The 19,639-nt window shown below is 34.9% G+C and overlaps 1 protein-coding gene across 5 annotated transcripts in view; it reads left to right on the top strand.

Annotated features, from left to right (window-relative positions):
* The window catches only part of DPH6 (diphthamine biosynthesis 6), a 216,247-nt gene that overhangs the window by 69,191 nt on the left and 127,417 nt on the right, over positions 1-19,639 (top strand). For 2 of the 5 annotated variants that reach the window (XR_003921489.1, XM_030001618.2), the window contains exons 7-9: positions 3,550-3,644; positions 11,009-11,096; positions 19,345-19,495. Coding sequence is in view for 2 of the 5 variants with exons in the window: in XM_030001618.2 (XP_029857478.1) it covers positions 3,550-3,644; positions 11,009-11,096; positions 19,345-19,495 (334 nt within the window). In the remaining 3 variants the exon portion in view is untranslated. Of the gene's footprint in view, positions 1-3,549; positions 3,645-11,008; positions 11,097-19,341; positions 19,496-19,639 lie in introns of all 5 variants that reach the window. The other 3 variants (XR_003921488.1, XM_030001608.2, XR_003921491.1) reach the window with 2 other exon arrangements.

The following is a 19,639-nucleotide window of genomic DNA, read 5'->3' as shown; positions in this document are numbered from 1 at the left end:
CAACGTTAATTGGAAAAAAAAAAGACGCAAAACAAAACAAAAACCAACCAACCAACCTACAACCCAGCCCTGATTTCATCCACTGAATTATTTAACTTTGGAAAAATACATTGTCACCTAAATTTTCAGTCTTCTGATTTACTTTAGTTTATGTGTACCATAGAAATGATAATAATTACTGACATAAAGGTGAGGTGTTTTTGCTGTTGTAGCAGCAGAAAAATGGGAGGAGTATTGAGTGGGAAAAGCTTTGATTTAATTCTGCAATTTTTTTTCTGACTTTACATACATAAGGTTGAACTTATGAGTACAGTCATGATCTGCAACCCATGCTTCTATCAGGAGTGAATTTTACTGGCTTAGGTCATTGGCATTGTGGCAAGGAAGGTTCTTGAATTTATTCCTTTTTTCTAAATGATAGGTCTTTTATTAATTATTGATGAATGGTTGCTACATAATTGGTAAATTATTAAATTGTGTTCATGTCCCACTGTTTCCTATATACTAGAGGCCCTAGCTTTTTACACTAAAGAATTTGTTGGCAACTTGCCAGATCTCAGGGGCTGCTCACACTCTCTTTAGAATTTATTAATAGAATAGTAAATGTATATTATGGTTATATTTGTCTGTACTTCTGTCTCTGCTAATAGACAATAAGAAAATGTTTAGTCATTTATATGCTTGCATTAGAAGTTGATGAGTAGTTGTGATGTAAAGAGCATTTCAGTAATTATAGAGAATTTACTAAGTGTTACAATTTCTGTCTGGGGACAAAGTCTTCACTTGAATTCATATCTTTTATCTTTGATTACTAAACTTAAATGAGGAAGTCAGCTTTAATCCTTGTGTTTCATTCCCAAGGTAGGAAGAGGCTGTTCTTTGGGTAATGTTTGGGCTGATTGTCTACATACCTTGTGTCTTACTGTGTATTTGAGTTAAGGTTAATTTCGTGTAGTCTAGAAGATGTTTTCATCATAAATTTCTTTTGGATTTTGAATTGGACTTCCATTTTTAGTTAAGTGTAACTTGTAAATTTGCTGTTTTCTGGCTCATCTGAACTAGAAGGCAGATTTAGCAATCAAAATTTAGATTAGAGTCTAAGCTGTTGTGTTGTTATGAATGTAACATCCAACTTTCAAAACAAAATAATTGGTCTTCAAAAAATGTTAATATTCTAAATGACTGAAAGGCAAAGTTCTGATGTCATTGATGACGTTTTAAAAATATTGCTGACTTTGTTAAATGAACATTAAGAATCTGTTCTATGAGCTGCTGAATATTCTCAGTTCCTGTTGACATTAGTGGGAACTGAACATCCTTTAGCACCTTGTATAATTGGTGTCAGGAATGATCTTGAAGCCAGTGACATTGAAAATGAGGATTTCCCACAACAAAGATAGGAAATAGTCTCACATCTTTTGACTATTCAATGTTAATTGCCAATAATTATTCTAGGCACTGATGTTTACAAGCAGAGGTACCAGTTTTGAAAGTGACTTGTAAACAGTCACTCCTTCTATTCAGTGAAAGGTTACAGTTAGATCTTTTCTGTTTTTCTCTGTTTCATTTTTTTAATAGTTTTGTTTAGGATTTTTTGCAGTGGGAGCTACACCGAGAAGAATAAAAGGTTTTGACTAACTGTTTTGTAGGCTGTCCATTCTTGTTGCATCAACATTAATTATTCTTGATATATTTGTCCTATAGAAACCTTGTTGCCGTCGTTGACAGATGGAGTTCTCTTTTATGTCAGGAGTATAATTTTTTAATGAGCACTTGATTAAAGGTTTTCTTCTGCTCTTTTTCTTTAAAAGAAAATGTGAAAGGAAAAATGAAAAATACCTCTCATAACAAGACATTGAAAAATGATTTAATATATGTTCCAAAAGAGATTTAGATTTTACACCACCAGGCAACTAAACAGTCACATAGAGCATTACCAAGGTATTGTTTTCTCAGAACATTTATACTTTTCTCCAGATTAAAGGCTGGAGAGGATTCAGGCCTTTTGTTTAACTAACTGAATTTTAAATTTAAAAAGTAGTCTTCGATTTTATGAAAACGTTCAAGTTACGTGTATTGCATTTTCTTCTTTCACATCTAATTTTGAATTGGTTTTTTTTTTAGCTAAGATGATGACTGAAGTTGTAAACCCTCCTTGAAGTTTTAAAATAAACTTTGAAAGAGAACTGTGAAGTAACACAAACTATACATTCAGCTTCAACAATAAAAATACAGTATCATTTGAATATATCAGATAGACTTACTACACAAATATTCTGGTAACCATATAAAAAATTGAACCTACAGTGTGTAAATAACCCAGTCTCATGCTTGCCTAAAAAAAAGACAACAGATTTGGAATTATTTTCTAGTCCCCAGACAGACTTCTTCTAACCATCTCCTACATGTTGTGGAGAACTGCATTGCTACTTTGACTGTAGAAGCATCATAGGTGGGCATCTGTTCCTCTAAGGAAAAGCATAAGGGGGTTAAATAAATATTTCCAATAGTAACTCTGGTGTCTGCAATGGAGTTGAGGACTGAAGTTCAGCTTTTTGTGAACTACTTGAAGCGGAATGTTAATGTTTGCTCAGTGTGTAAAACCTGGACTGGACTTGGCTTGAAGCAGCTAGTGCTGGGACACTTTAGAAGGTGATATATTCTGCTGATGAGGAGGTGAATTTCTCCTGCAGAAAAAGGGAGCATGTCCCCATGCTCCGGCATGGTACAGGTGCTTGATTACTACCTATCAGTACAGTACATTAATACAGAATTACAGTGAACTATTCAGCAGTTGTGCACTCCTTAATCCAGCAAAAGAACTTTGGTTCCTGCTCAACAGCTGCTCATTTATAAAGCAGGGAATAATTAAGGTGGTCATGTCTCTTATTTTGAATGTATTGGTTTATGTAGTTATGTGTTTTAGTGGGCTATCCAGAGCTTCAGGAATATTCATAAATTTATATTTTGATTTAGAAAGTATATTCAGTACAATTTATAAAGGAAACAGCATGTTGCTACCTCTTTACCTCTTGCTTTACCTTTTTGCTTTTGACTTAGAAAACTCTTGTTGGTTCTATTTGTTAGAATTTTTTTGAAAGAATGGATGTTTACCAAAATATAGAATGTAGTTGTTGAATCTGTTGCCAAAAGTTGTGTTCATTGTATACTTCTATGTGAAGTGTTACTTTTTGTGTTGATTTACAGTACAAATTTCTCACAGAAGTGAACTACTTATGCTAAAGAAAGGTAGACAAATATGGGAGTCTGAGCAACCTTTCATGTCTGCTGAGGAAGAAGGACTAGAAATTAATTCATTTATATGAATGTTACAGTGACAGTTCTACTTAAAATATAATGCATTGTTAATTTTTAGACCATTGTAATATGCATATGAAGAAATCAAGAACTGTCTGTATGATACTTGGGTTTTTTCAGCCTTGTAATTGGTAGTCTTTTAGAAAGTGCACACTGAAATTTTCAGCAAAATATATTTAATAGACTGTTTTAATGTAATACTTATATATTTTAATTTCCCTTTTGTGTTAGCTTTCTGAGAAATATGGAGTCCATGTTTGTGGAGAAGGTGGAGAATATGAAACATTCACTCTGGACTGCCCTCTATTTAAGAAGAAAATAGTTGTGTAAGGAACAGTTTCTTCCATTTCCTTATATTAAAGCAATGGGAAGGTATTCACATTTAGCTTCAGGCAACTTTTGTTGGCAGAGGTAAAACATGTCCTCTAAGTTCACAAACACTCACTTTGTTTAACACTGGCAAAGTCCTCTGAAAACCTAAATCAATACCTGACAAGACGAGGCCTTCATAGAGGGCTATAAACTTTTTAGACATTTGCACTTTGGTTTACTTGCTGATTATGGCCTGCAGTAAAACTGGTACCTACACACTGACACTTTTATCCTTTCATGAAGTGCGAATTGCCTGTAATATTTATCTGTCATTACAGCTACATTTGATAAACTGCCACATCAGTAGCCTGTGGGTTCCATTAACTGTGTCTATGTGTGTGTGTGTTTTAAGTTTAGCAGCTTAGAATGATAATGATAAACATTTTTCTTCAATTATTAGAGAATATTTTATATACAAACTTTTCATGAATCTATTTCATTTACACTGACTAGTTTATTCCTTTGACATAAATTGCTAAAATCTGTGTAGTGGCGTATGGAAAATATTTGTGTCTTGATGCGAGTTTCTTATTAGTCTGTTAAATAGCTAAGCCTGCTTGCTTCCAGTGAGATGTTTTGACTGCTGTTCCTTTTCTTAGCCAAGGAAACGGACTAGTAATCATGTATTGGTGATACTCGGTCATCTTAGGGAAGGTCAAGATTGTGGAGCATATAGACATGATTAAGGCTTTCATGGTGAAGGTCTATTTGTTTCATTTTTCTGTAAGACTGGGATCTGTCTGTATAAGGAGTGGAGAACCAAGAGCTGTTAGCTGTTTCATTGCATGGCATCTGGGAGAAAAGCAATAGACAAACTGGTAAAAGGGATGGCAGCCACTCTGGCAGATGTCTGCTGAGCTACTGGTTGACTGGAAGATTTGTCCTCTGGAGGGAACTAAAAAACTAGATAATTTGAGTCTGGAGATACCTCCATGCAGGAAAGCTATGGAATTCTTTAGTTAGGAGAAGATTCAGAAAGTAACAATGTAGAATCTTTAAACTGGATTTAAGTTCATGGGTGGAATTATGAATGTATGGGCCAGGAAGTGAGATTCTTGGAGAAGATTCTCTGAGGGGAACCAGGTGCTAGGTAGAAGCCATAGGTTGTGAGCCAACCTGCTGACTAGTAGGAGTTGGAAAGTTAAGCAGGAAGTTAGAATAAAATGTGCATGATGCTTGGGTATATCTTATCACAAATAAATTTGGGGACAAAGGACAAAACTCCCCAATATGCCCTCAGATAGAATCAGTTCAGTCTCTTCTAGCAAAAAGGAAATTATTGTGAAATCGTTGCTAAAGCACGATTCATTTTTACATTTAAAGTCTGATATGATTTCTATTAAATTGACAAATTCTTATCAATTCCAGTGTCAGAGACAAATTCTTATCAATTCCAGTGTCAGTTTTGTGAAACTTTGTCATTTAGAGTAATACTACCTGTTAGCAGTTATGTGGCCTATTCAGTGTTTATATTGCAACACTTGCAACAAAAAGTATACTTCAGAAGAAGGACAGCTAGATTTTAACGGAGAGATTAAATGTGCTTGTATCCGGTTTTCCACTTGAATGTGTTTGGCTGATTATCTACATTCTTTCTATTTTTTTTTAAGGCTTCTTCTGTTGCAGATTAAATCTGGGAGTTCATTGGAATTGGATGCATGATTTCCCAGTGCTCCTTTTCAAAGCTCTCTTTGCATAGATACAACAGATTGGAGAAAACTATGTCAAATCTCATGAGAAATTCTTGGTTGGTGTAGTGTGGAGAGGCTTGTTGAGGGGTTTTTTACATAGAATTTGAGGAACACTTTTAGGAAAGTACATTGTGCCCTTGGTTTGGGATCAACCAAATAGCAGTTTAAGTAGGAATATCTCATAATATATTGTAAATGTATTTTTGGCTATCCGTGGTTTAATGACCATTCAAGCAACTAGGAGAAGCTAAAACAGAGGTGGTCTGGCTGAGTTGTCTTTATTTCTATTGGCAACACTCCAAATAATAATGAAAGTTAACAATAAATGCACAAAAAATACAGGAAAAGACAAATATATAAATCAGTGGGTATTTAATAATAAATATATGGCACAGCAGACTGTTAAACATTTACTCAATTAGTACTAAATATACATTTCTGTAATGGAAACGGAATAGCTACACTGGCATTGTATGTCTCTGGCTTGATTAGCCCTGCTTAGCTCTTACATTATTCATTCGTAAAGACATGCCTTTTGAGGGGCCGTTCATGTGAAATCTATTACTTTATGAACTAAAGAAAAATATTTTATACTTCCTTTGTCATTAAATAAGTTTACAAGCTTTTTTTACTTTCTGCTTTTCATTCTTCCTTTTCATATACACTGAATCTAAACAGACTTTGTAATCATGTTGTTAACTATGCTAGTATAGTTTCCAAATGTTTAGATAGCCATGGTTCTGCTATACATCCTGATACAGTTTTTGAAGCTTAAATGGATATGTAAGGATTACAATTTAGAGGTTAAAACCTGTCAGAATTTTCAAGGTCCCTAAATTCCTGAACTCCTCCAAGATGTCTTCCTAGAGAAAGTTTCTGAGGAAGACACTGAAGATTACTTTTGCCTCCAAAACAGGTGTGGTGGATTAACCTTGGTTGGCTGCCAGGTGCCCACCAAGCTGCTTTCACTCCCCCTCCTCAGCAAGACAGGGGGAGAAAATAAGATGAAAAAGCTTGTAAGTCAAGATAAGAACAGTGTGATGACTTACCAATACTGTCATGGGCAAACCAGACTCAACTTGGGGAAAATTAATTTAATTTATTGCCAATTAAAAAAAAAAAATAGAGTAGGAGAGTGAGAAAGAAAGACAAAACTAAAAACACCTTCTCTCCCCACCCCGTTCTTCCCAGGCTGAACTTCACTTCTTTGTTCCCGACTCTTCTACATCCTCCACACTGAGCAGTGCAGGGGGATGGGTTGCAGTCAATTCATAACACTGTGTCTCTGCTGCTCCCTTCTCTTCACACTTTTCCCCTGTTCCAGCCTGGGTCTGATCCATGGGCTACAGTCCTTCATGAACTGCTCCAGTGTGGGTCTTTCCCACTGGGCAGTTCTTCACAAACTGCTCCAGTGCAGGTCCTTTCCATGGGCTACAGTCCTTCAGGAACAGACTGCTCCAGCGTGGGTCCCCTATGGGCCACAGTTCTGTCAGAAAACCTGCTCCTGCCTGGACTCCTCTCCACTGGCCACAGTTCCTGCCAGGACCCTGCTCCAGCACGGGGTCCTCTACAGGCTGCAGTGCGTATATCTGCTCTGGTGTGGTCCTCCATGGGCTGCAGGGGAACAACCTGCTCCAAAATGGTCTTTTCCACAGGCTGCATGGAATCTCTGCTCTGGCACTTGGAGTACCTCCTCACACACCTCCTTCACTGATCATGGTGTCTGTGGGCTGTTTCTCTCATGTTTTTCTCACTCCTGTCACAGCTGCTGCACAGCATTTTTACCCTTTTTAAAATATGTTATCACAGAGGCACCACCAGTGTTGCTGATGGGCTCTGCAGCCCCTGGCCTCTTCTCATACAGGCCACCCCTGCAGACCACACCCTGCTACCAAAATCTTGCCATGTAAACCCAATACAACAGGAGAAAATCTAATATGCCTGTTGTGTATAACACTACTTTTGGGTAGTGTTTTCACTGGTCGATGTTTTTGTCATGTGAAACTTGTGACAAGATACGTTTCTACAGTATATTCTTTAAAAAAGAAGGAAATCTGCTAGTTTAGGAAAGCAAAAACATAGCCTTGATGTGTTACTTACTATGGAGAAGTGGGAGTCTCTTTAATGTAAGACTGTATGATGAATTTTGCTTTTGAATATTAAATTAAATTCTTGCCATTCTTCTCAGTCTTCATTAAAAAATATGCCTCACAAAGGAAGCATGGCAGATTGAGTGATATATTTGAAGCTAAACAAGATATAGCAGTGAAAGCAAGATCTTACAATCAAAATAATCAGCCAGGAGTCAGATGGGTTTTTATCTGTTTTTCCCAGGTAGACTATTGTAATCTGGTTGTCAGCTTGCTTATGCTCAGTATTTGGGAGGTACCAAGCATATCCTGTCCTTCTTACACTGGTATTTAAAGTGCAACTGATTGACACCTCTTCAAATCATAAAGATATATTTCTCATCTATGTCAATGCCATCTAATATCTACTCTTATGATAAAGGCCCATTTGTATTTATGGAACACAGAATAGTGTGATTTTTTTCCTTTTCTTTTTGCATAAATTGGCATATTTGAAATATTTGGGAAGTGTGATTTTGCATTATTATACCATACCATTAGATCTGTGTTTAGGTTTGTAATTCTAGGTTTGGAGCTAAAAGCAAATCTGTAAGCATGAAAAAATAATCATGTACTGAGAGCACTGATTGTACTCTCAGACTTGCTCTAACTTGTCATATTTGTCCTGTGAAAATATTATGGAGTGTATTAAAATGATTAGATATTTCCCAGATCTTCAAGGAGACTTGAGGGATCAGATTATTATGATTTCAAAAAATAGATTAGGACAGTTTTTCAATTATTCTTTATTGTTTCCTAAAGTCTTCTGAAAACATTCCTCAGCAAAATTCCTGTGTTTCCATCATAATCAAACATGAATCATGTTCCTACTCAAAATTCAGACTTTCAGCATGAAATGGCTTTTATGTAATTATTGGGGTCTCTCAAATCACTGTTTTTCATTTTAATCTCTGTTTTTCATGTGGGTTTGGGGTTTTTTTTGGTGGGTTTTTTGGTTTGGTGGGTTTTTTTGGTTTTTTTTTTTCTATTTCTGAAGCTAGACATGGCGTGTAAGTTCAGGACTTACTATTTTTTTTTAATTGGTGATTCATCATTGGACGCAAACAAAACTGTTCTGCTTTCCACCTATTTGTTACAGTTACTATTGAACAAGACCGCAAATTTTATCAGTTAGAACAATTATGTATGGAGAGGCTGACAGAAAATGAAGTAGTTAGGAAAAAATACTTTCTTTTTATGTGTATTGTAATACTATTTTCAGCACCCCATAATCTACCTGTTGTGACCCATCGGCTGAGAAATAATGGCATATTAAACTAGATATCTATTATGGTCCCATCAAATACCTATGTGTTAGCTGTACATCATAGGAATACACTTCATACGAAGAAGAGATATTTATGATCTCTTAATATTTGCAGTACTTCTTGAGCAGCAAATAAGTACTCAAAAATTCTAAAGTTATTGAACAGTTAGTGTAGGTATCAATGCTTGGTGTCTGTTCTACTGTACTAGTGAATTGGAACATGCAGGGATACAAGTAGGACTGCTTCTTTTACTTTGGAGTTAAATATATTTTTTAAAGTTAGTAGATATTCTTTAAATTCAACAGACATACATTTAATAACCATAAATTTTTGGTTTTCCTTTCTGGTACAAGCTTTTCTGTTAATTTAGGTTTAAGTAGTTAATGCATCACTGAAAAGTACCAGACTTCCCCGTATAGGACTTAAATCAAGCAAGAAGTGTTTATTGAGACTATCCTTAGATACTGAGGATACCCAGGTACCAGGTACTACTGGAGTCTTGGTGTCTGCTTTTTATTATTTCTAATTACGTATTCCTATTACTAAAGATTTCCAAAGCTATTTTCTACCTATTTCTGTTACAATTAGAAGACACCATGGTCATTTGAGAAGAATGATTTTAATCTTAAGGGACTATCTTTAAGATATCTTAAAAGAATAAGATATTTTAATCTTAAAGAATCTTGATAATAACTCTCAAGAACGAAGCTGAAGGCTTATTTATGAAAATACTTTAAAAGTTTACTAAAAGGGAAGTGGAGCTTCTTATGTTAAAGGTATTTATTATTATTGTGCAATGTAGTGATGATTATCTTAGGAGTTTTGTTATTTTAAATCCTAAAATACAGCTTATAGAACAGATATTTCCGTTAATTTTACACTTCCATTAAGTCAGTGGAATCTGGCCAAGACTTCAACTGTTTCCAGTTTGCATGGGTTTTATGTGGCATTACTAGAAATCTATCTATCTCATCTCATTGAATACTGTGAAGGTATCAAGGGCACTGTTGTTTCAAGAAAATTATCTGTGTGTCCTTAGCCTTACTTATAACAATTTTCAGATTTTCTTGTACTGCATCTGAGTTTCTCTCATGTTTTCTTTGAGTTTCTCACCTTCTGATGTTTGTTTCCTAGAGCTACCTTTTTCTTAAGTAGTAAAACCATGCAGATGGATATAACAGATACTGCCTCTTGTGAATCAAAGTGTGACAGATTGTGTCTGTAAAAATGAAAACTAAAATTAGCTAATTTGAATCAGCACACAGGAAGTTTATCATTGTTACCAACACATTTGGCATTAAAAAGTTGTGTCTAGTAGTCTTCAATATCAGATGCAAGATGGTCGAATCAGTCAGTTTCTCAGCGTGAAATACTGTACGCTGTTAATACTTCAAGAACTAATCCCTGGAGTATTAATCGAGAAGAATGGACTTTTAAAAAATCTCCTGTAGATGAAATTAAAAGATAGCTTTACATATTAGTCTCTAGAATGTAAAACATAATGTCGTTTATGCTTTCATAGACTACAGCTAGCTGAATCTCTCAATACTGATCTGGAAGTGTGGGAAAATAATGGAAGATTGACAAGGAGGATTGTAAACACACTCAAGTGACTTGCAGCTGGGGTGTCAAAAAACACATATATCATACTAATTGTTGTTTGGCCTTGTGTGTTGGACAAGTAGAACATCTGTGTTTAGATGTGATAGACTTAGAGGCACCCTAGCGAACATGCTTGAGATTCCTGCCCTGCTATGGGAAAGATCAAAGCACAGTGGTAAATTACGCCTGAGCAAATCCCTGAAATATAGGCAAAACCAGCAGGTTCGGTGATCCTCTAGCATGGACCAAGCTCCGTGGTGCCTGCGTCCCCGCTTGTGTGCCTCTGCCCAGGTGCTGCTTTGGGGATCCCCTGGTTGGCGAGGTAATGAAAACAAATTTCCTCTTTGCATTTCATCCGTGCTTATGTGGTTGTTCCTGCGTCCTGCCTGTGACGGCTCACACAGGAAGTATAGTTTATTCCTTTTGAAAATTGAAAATTAATGAAGATAATGTGTTGTTCCACAATATGATTTTATATAGCAAACTATTTTTTCTTAATTTATATGAAAAATAAGAAATTAGTGGATTTTCCATGAGTTACCTTGGAGTCTGTGTTATACAGCGACTAAGTATTGTCTATATGTAAAATTATATACTAATACTTGATGCTAAGAATTTTGTATTTCAGAGATTCGGCCGAGGTGGTTGTGCATTCCGCTGATGCATTTGCACCTGTGGCCTACCTTCATTTTTTAAAGTTACACCTGGAGAATAAGGCAAGTAGATTGCAAATGTCATCTTCCTTTAAAACTATATGCATGCTTTCTATTTTTATGTTGCTTTGTCACAGTTTGGAGTGAATCTATATATACTCATGTGGGTGTACTTTGAAATAACAATATACATATTTAGTTGAATTTCAGAACTTACCATAAGGAAAAACTCAACACAAATGCTTCCTTGTGTCAAATGAATGAATGGAGGTAGTATATTTGTGTAGCATTTTTCATCTTGAAACCTCAAGGTGCTCAGCCAACATGGTTCAGTCAAGCACATGTGTAACGTGTAGCTAGCCACACTGTGGAACACAGCTGCATTAGGAAACCGTATGAACAGTGTTGATTTGCTGGGAGGTGGCATCTCTTTTTGCTGTTTCTGATATGAAGTGGATGATTTAAAAACTTGCTGACTCACAAGTGCTCAAGTTTTAAACATACTGGTTTTCGGTTTATCTTTTCCATATGAAAGATACGTCTAATGAACTACTTCAGATTATGTTGAGGAGATTATCCTGGTCAAAGATCTTAAAGGAATCTTTAGTAGTTCACTAGGATTCATTCTTTTAGCTTATGATTCCATAGAAATAGCAGAACAGGAATAGGAGCTCTAGTGGTTTAAATTTTGCAGACTTTTATGTGAGCAGAGCTGAGAAGGTCACAACAGAAGTTATTTTTCTTAGTATTTGTTATCACTTTTCTATTTTTCATTATTTTATGGGTAAAATTAATTTTTTTTTCCTCCTGAACATCTATAAGTGCTAGTATTTTGTTGAAGAGAGCGCCTTATGATCTTCCTACTACTGTTGCAGTCATCTTTTTATAGGTCTTCCTACTTCCCTCTACACTTTGAGGATCACTGAACCTCTTCTAGGTGCAGGGATTGCTATAGAACATTATTATATTGGTAGTTCACATTTCATGTCTCTCAAGCAGCTACATTTCCTGAATTTCTTTCAATAGATCATGCCTTTTTTTTCGCCCCTCTTTTTTAATTTTATTGTTCCAAACAGATAAAATACCTGTACATTTTTCTTCCATGATGGCCTCATTCTTGCCTTGGAAAGTAAATTGTATTTCATCCTGTCAATTTCTAGTTTGGGATTTCTTTCAAAAATAAAACATTAAATATTTGTGTGGGAGACTGTGAAAAGGATATCAACTAACTATGTGAAGCAAAACCAAATAGGCTGAATAAAGGAAAACTTGGGAGTGGGGCATGGTGGGGAAGAGTGATAATATATTAATATTTCTTTGGGGGCACTGACTTTATTGCTCATGGCAAACTTGATGCTAAAATGCACCATACATCACTACAATGTGACAGGCTAGGGAAAATGAAAAACACAAAGCTTTACATAAATCAGGCAAAAAATCATATTAAAATGCATAACATTTTATATAAGAATCAAGATTTTACTTTTATCTGTTCAGAAGCTCTTTTCCTCTTCTTATGTAGATGTTTTAGATTTGGTTAAAGCCTCACAGTTTCAAGCAGTGTTGTAGTAAATCATATTTCAAATCCATTGTAGACAAAGCTGTCACACTCTCAAAGGGGTAAGGTTTACAGAGGCTTGCTCTGAATTTCGGTATATAAACTAATGTCTTGTATAGTTAAAAGAAAAATAGTCTATTTTCTGCAGTGGTTCTCTCATAAGGAAAAGCATTAGAATCTTTTGGCTACAGATTATTTTTTCACAATAAAATAAACTAGGTTTTCAAGAAGTTATGAATATGGAGAACCAGTCAGTCTTTCAGAGCATAACTTGTTACTAAGTTAGCAAGGTTTAACTGCATAATGATAAAGAGATGCCTTCAAGATTGATATGCCTGTAGTACTGTACTTTTTCTCACTATTTGGTGCTTACAAGCCCTACAAAAAAATTTAAGTATCAGTTAGTAATTCAGCACTTAAAAGCCAATCCTACAATAACGAATCACCGCAGGGGAAGACTGCTTTAGAAGGAGAACTAATTTTAGTTTCAGGCTTTCAAGGGATTACTGAAAATTGGGCAAAAAATACTCCATTATGAACAAAGAGTAAAAGTAGCCACTTGTGTAAGCACTTTGTAGAAACCATTAATAGACTGCACAGTGATGTGTAATTCTAATAAGTATTATGACATCAGTTTTGTTATCATTTCAACTGAGAGATATACATATTTTTAACTTTTATTGTATATTCATTTTATCTTTGTTATGTGCCACAGGTGTTAATTTTACATTCTTTGAATTTACTTTTATAATCATTATGCAATTATAGCTAGTGTACCTTAGTTTCTGCTGTCTTTCCTCCTCTATAATGCATTTTCTTCAGCTAAATCTCTTCATGTTTAACTACAAAGCCTGCATAGAAATTTGTTTTAGATTGTTTCTGGCAGCAAAATGAGCCCTTGTGCCTGGGGGAAAATAACATTTTACTCACTGTTCTGGTTTAATACATTACTGTGCAACTTCAAGATGTGTTCTTGAATAATAATTGAAGCTTTTTTTTAACACACCCTCTTTTCTTTCATTACCAGTTATACAGAAAAGGCTAAAGAGATAAATAAATACAAGATTTTATTATGAAAACATTGTTAAAAGTTTGGTAAACATGGCTTAAGATAACTTTTTTGTAGGCATTTTACAAAAACTTTAAGAATAAATAATAATGCTAATAAAATACTAATGCTCAAAATTCAGGAATGCCTCATTTACTTCATGGTAAAAAACAAGGTCACACTGTGATGTACATAGTACAGATACCTAGCTTCATCAAGATTTTACTTTGCCAATAAGACTGTCACTTTGTACATTTAAAATGTAGAATGTTTTTTGTTGAGGGGGAGGCAATTTCTGAAGCATATTCCAGAATCTTTAAATCAAGTGTATCAGCTTTTGTGTTCAATAAAAATTTAATTTTTAATATTTTCAATTAGGAAAAAATACAACTGTGAAACAAATTATTTTACTTTGACAGCACAACAAATTTGCAAAACATTTTTATTTTCCCCATATTATAATATTCTGTTACTCCGTTGAGTTGGCTTTTGAATGATCAGAAACAGAAATTAAAGCTGTTGGAGCTTCTGCTGATGTGAACATACTTCTGATAAGAGGTGAACGTATTAGCTATCATTCATGCTTTAAGATTTGCTCTTTCCCACGTTTAATAATGAATACTTTGTTCCCCGAGTTCCAGTGAGAAGGAGCATACATCAAACAATAAAAGCCGTGAAACTGCAGCCCCTCAAGTTAGAGATAGTCCGGAATTAGAGGGAGTCATGTAGTTTTCTTTCTACACTTGGCAGAAGAAAGGAGCCTGTTTGCCTGTAAGACATACAGGAGTCATGCCTGCTGCTGCTCTTTCTTGTAGCATACTATTGCATTATATTTACCTATCATAAACTGATATTGTGAGGCTTATTTGTTTTCCTGTTTATAAAAGATCTTCACCTCTTTGGGTAGAACACAATGGAGAAGTGTGAGCAGATCCGCCCCTGTGAAACATCAGCAAATCTATTTCACAGGTCAATTTGGAGATGATTTTAAAAACACTTGTAAAAGTTAGAAAAGGTGTTTGGGAGATACTTACATACCTTGTGTACTAAAGAAGCACGATCCTGCAGGTTAGATTTGATTTAACTTTGTAGCCTGTTTCTGTCCAGTTCTTTCTGGCCTGAATTATTTTAGTTAATCTCCATTTAGGACTTTAGCTGTAGAATTAGACTTTGTAAGTGATGTCAGGGGGAACAGGAAAGAATTTCAAGTTGCAAAATATGTTTCATTGGTGGCATTGTGGATGGCATTTTTTTTAATACTTTCTCATCTTTGAATGGTACTTCTCCCAGGTAACCTTTAGTTTCCCTTCTGCATCATAAGAATATAGATAATCCTTGTAGTTATGTTTTCAAAACTTTGTAACGAATACTGCAAAATTTTTTTTTGTACACTGATTTATTTCAAACATTAAGATAATAAATAAAGGATTTTTTTTTCTACTCCATTTGATTGCAGATTCAGTCCAGTTCTCTGAGAAAAGAGAGTTTTTTGTTCTCTTTTCATAGTGAAGAGACTTTATTTGAAAGTCTTTCAGAGTAAAGGACTTTCTTGCCTATGTGTCTGTGTATTGTACTTGAAATACTGCAAGGAGATGTACGTGGTCTCTCTCATTACATTTATTTCAAGGAATTCTGTTATCAAGGTACACCACAAAGAATAAAGAGATTATCATAGTCTTTCCTTATGTCTTCTGAGCATTCTGCCCCACCGTATCCTCGTTGCTGCTCAGTGGGAGAACTATCAGTTTTGGAATTGTGTTGTGTATCAGTTTCTGTAGTGGAGGATGTAAGCTTTTTAAGACAGCAATCTGTTGTTTTCATAAAAGACCACGGCATGGAATTTCAGCTATATCAGTCAAAGTCCTAGCTCTGAGGCTTTTTCAACAGGAGAATTTGGATCTTGGAACACTCGTGCATTTGCTTAACTTCATTCTGAGCGCACTTGCATCAATGACATGAGTTATGTGAATACAGTTAAGCATATGCATGCATGCAGGCTCTGATCCAAAATTAGGTTGGTATCACAATGTACAGTGGGTGTGGGAGAAACAGTGTAACAAATGGGAAAATATATTGCTTCTGTGAAGTAACATGAAAATGTTATGTGATAAAGTGGGTTCTGTAAGATTTAATTACAATGTCATTATAGCAAGCTTGTTTTTTTGTTTTTAAAGTGATGAGAATATTATTCAGGGAAAGTTAGTCTGTTTGTGGCAGTCTGTAACTTTAAGTTTTAAATTCTTAGATTACTTTCTCTGTCGATAGGAATGGAAGGCCAACATTTGTATGAGATTTGAATATAGCTACTAAACAGTCTGGCAGCTCTAGTTAGGCTGGCATTGAGCCTCTTGTTCTTCTAGTGCCAGGTTCCACACCTAATACTTCTGCTGTAGCCTGCACCTGCGCTGCTGCAGAAAGTGATTGATTACCTATGTGTTTGGAGCATTGTGGGAGTCAACCTTGAATGAATCATTGTGATGTATCATAGGCATTGAAATCAACAGTAGTCTATAATTATTTTTGTGGGTTTTGGTGTATGTAAGAAACATTATAGAATTCCTAGTATTTCTTAGTAATTTCCAAAAATTTTGCAACTGACCAGCTATTTTTGTATGTGTATTAACACAGATGTATAATTTTATCTATATCTGTGAAGCAATATTGATATAAGCTTAACAACTTATAAAATATTGACATATTTAGGAAAAAGGGATGTGACTGTGGATTATACAAAAATTTCATGCAGCATCAATTTGGGATATTTGTAATAATAACAAATTACAAAGCTACAGGGGAGTTCTGTGGGTTACAGCAAATCAGTTGTGATATAGTCTATGAGTCTCACTACATCCCCATTAATTTTTTATGAAGCACATTTTGCAGAAAACATGTTTAGAAACATAGTTGAAAGAACGATTTTCTCAGGTAGCATAAAAATGGAATAGGTGCTCTTTTCATGTTCACTTGCAGAGCATGTAAATTCAGTCCTCCAGGTTAGGGAATGGAGAGAAGTTACAGGTCTCTAATAATACCTACAGAAGATAGGTGTAGCTCGAGATCTTTTAAAGGGTAATTATGTAAAGCTTAACAAACCAAGAAACAAAGTGGCTGTCATACTGGCAAGCTGGAACTTTTCTCTTTCCAGTTAACGCATTTTTTTGCCTAGTGATGGATTGTTACACCATATTGAAGTTAAAATCCAGGCGATGTAAAAACAAAAGCCAAAGCAGCATTGTGATAGTATCATTCATTTCACCATGTCTGTGCATGCTTATTCAGGGGGGTAGGACCAAGAGGTGCAAACTCTGTATATGTTACATTAGTACTCAATGAATGCCCGTGCTACAATGCAAATTCATTGTTTCATGATGAATGTTACAACTTAGCCAGGGAAAGCAACTAATTTAATAAAACAACAATTTGCAAGAAGGAAATGGTAGCACTTCTAGCACTTCATGCCACTGTACAGTCTGTATATTTCTATAAAGCAATGTCTCATGGATAAAAAAATAGAAACTTTAAAAAAAAAAGGAAAAAATGGAATTTTCTTGGTTCTTGTAGCATAATCCAGTTTAAGATCTATTTCAATTACAGATTTGTGTTCCTGCTGCTTTATTTTCTAAACCATACCTGAAAGGTTAGGGACTATCAGGCAGCCCTCTGGATAACGGCAAAATATATCAACTGATAGCAGTAGTTGAAGGTGTAATTCAGTGAGTGGGAATGGTATAGATGCTGTTGGATGCTTGTATATTGTAATGTTGGAATGCATGTTGTGTTTGTGCTAAATGGCAGTTTTCATCTTTGCGCTATTATGTTACATTTAGTTGACTTCTTTTAACCTCTCAGGTACAATTGATTCACATAAAGTAGATTATTGCCTTGACTTTCATGCCTTTCTTGAAGGAATGAATAAAATGAGGTCCAATCAAAGAACATCAGTCCCTCTTAGAGCATAGCTTTAGTGTTTACAGTGCTTATAAAACTCCCCTTGAGCCCTTTTAGAGGCAGCAGAGCTGATTTTCCTCTCATAGGTAATGACCTTTTTGTAATTTAGCCTTTCATGAGAATTTCCAAATACACTGCTTTAACTTAACTGGATCCTTTTTCTTTCCAGTGAAGTCAAATATTGATGTAAATGCTGAGTTCTTATTGCAGACTTCTGATGCATACTATAGTTTTCTGCCCTTTTTTTCCTCACTTTTTTTTCCTTAATATGAAGAGAAAACTTTTGAAATTGCAATATGTTTTATTTTCCAAAGAAAAGAAAAAAATACAATGAAATTACTTTTTAAGAAAAAGTCTATATTCGAATTTGATTAGTAATTTTTAAGATATCCCATTTTGTTTGACAGCTTGATGAGATCCAATTGTTAAAAAGCAGAGAATGCAGAGGGTCAAACTTCATATGACCTTATGAGTGGTTTGCTGTATAATGTTAATAATATTCTTTTTCATAGACATTTTGCATGGAAATTCTATAGATAGTACACTAATTTGTGAGCTAAAAGAATATTCAGCAAGTTTATAATCTATATTTAAGGATTGCCAAAGGCTTCATGTTTTGTCGACTCTTTATCTTGCTTTATTTGGCTTTATCATCATTTTTGTGAATTTAGTTTTTAAGAAGCCTGCAGTAAAATGCTAGTTTAGACACTATATGAAATTTGAGACCTTTGAGCAGAAAATTAATCGATAGAATCTGGAGTTAAAGCATGCAGGTTTATGGATAATTCTGTCATAATTCATATTGGTTTTAGGTGAAGAGAAGTAGTATTAGCCAAGGTAGTGATTCCAAAGTCAACATGCTCTGTGGATTAGGCTGCCTTGGAAAATCAGGTGGAAGAGAGTAGGGGTTCTGATTGCTCTAAAAATAAAAATATATATATATGTATGCTGTAATTACATGACTTGTTGAAAATATAGTGAACACGGAATTTTGGAAGACTAGTCAGTATGCACTCTGCCTATGTATTTTGCTTTAAAAGGTGCGCTGGGTAGTTTTTTCTTCCTAGGCCTAAGAAAGTGTTTGGGAAGAGGAGAAGGTACCATGAATTATTTTCCTTCCTTGTCAGGAAAATACTTTGATGTATAAATCTTGGGAAATGCTCTTTTCTGTATCTCAAAACTCTGAGCATTCCAAAGTGTGATGACTTTGATGGAAGGGATAGTCTTTTGTGAGATGAAGAGAAAGAATTTTTTTTTTTTTTTTTTTTTTTACGTGGACTGCATTCAAGGTTCCACAAAGTTTTAAAACTTTCTTGTTAGTCTTTTGCTCTGTTTGAAGTGTTTAGTGACAGTGTTAATTATCAAATTGTTACTTTTCTATTTTGTTCCCTTTTTCATTTAATTTATACTATTTTTGGAAAACATAATTGTCCTATATATAATTGCGGAATAGCATTCTTTCTGTCTCTTATCTTGAGTTTCATAATTTTTCATATCTGTTGTCCTTATTAATTACTAAGTCTGCATTTTTATTCCATATGATATGTCAACAGGAGCACGTTGTATTCTGCCAGTTTCTGCAATCTAAATAGTGGGAGATCCTAATGCTGTTCTTCCAAGAATTGTTCTAAGCTTACGTACCCATTGAGCTATACTGTTTTTTGTAACTGAAACCCAAAATTTGAATGATAAAATATGCTGATTTCATACTGCTTGGCATGCTATTTACTTGCTTATTTTATGTTTCTCTCAAGCAGGGGGAATCTTCAGGTATGTTTATGGTCAATAGCTGTTCTTGTGAGCTAAGCTACAATGATGACGGTATTTTCCCTTCATCAGAAGAGGATGAACCACAGAAAAACATTCTAGTCCTCTGGAAGTCTTTGAAACATAATGCTTTGGATTTCAGTGAGTCTTGCACAGTTTTCATTAGAAAAATAATATTGAATATTTCATGCCGTGGTGGAGTATGCTGTTAAATTACTATAAGAACACTCCTGAAAAGAATGTTCGTGACCTTTAATAACCAGCCTGAAAAAAAAAAAAGAGATC

The sequence above is a fragment of the Aquila chrysaetos genome, chromosome 2 (assembly GCF_900496995.4).
Source record: "Aquila chrysaetos chrysaetos chromosome 2, bAquChr1.4, whole genome shotgun sequence".
Lineage (NCBI taxonomy): Eukaryota > Metazoa > Chordata > Aves > Accipitriformes > Accipitridae > Aquila > Aquila chrysaetos.
The sequence above is the reverse complement of the archived record's forward strand: the minus strand, read 5'-3'. Positions and strand labels throughout refer to the sequence as shown.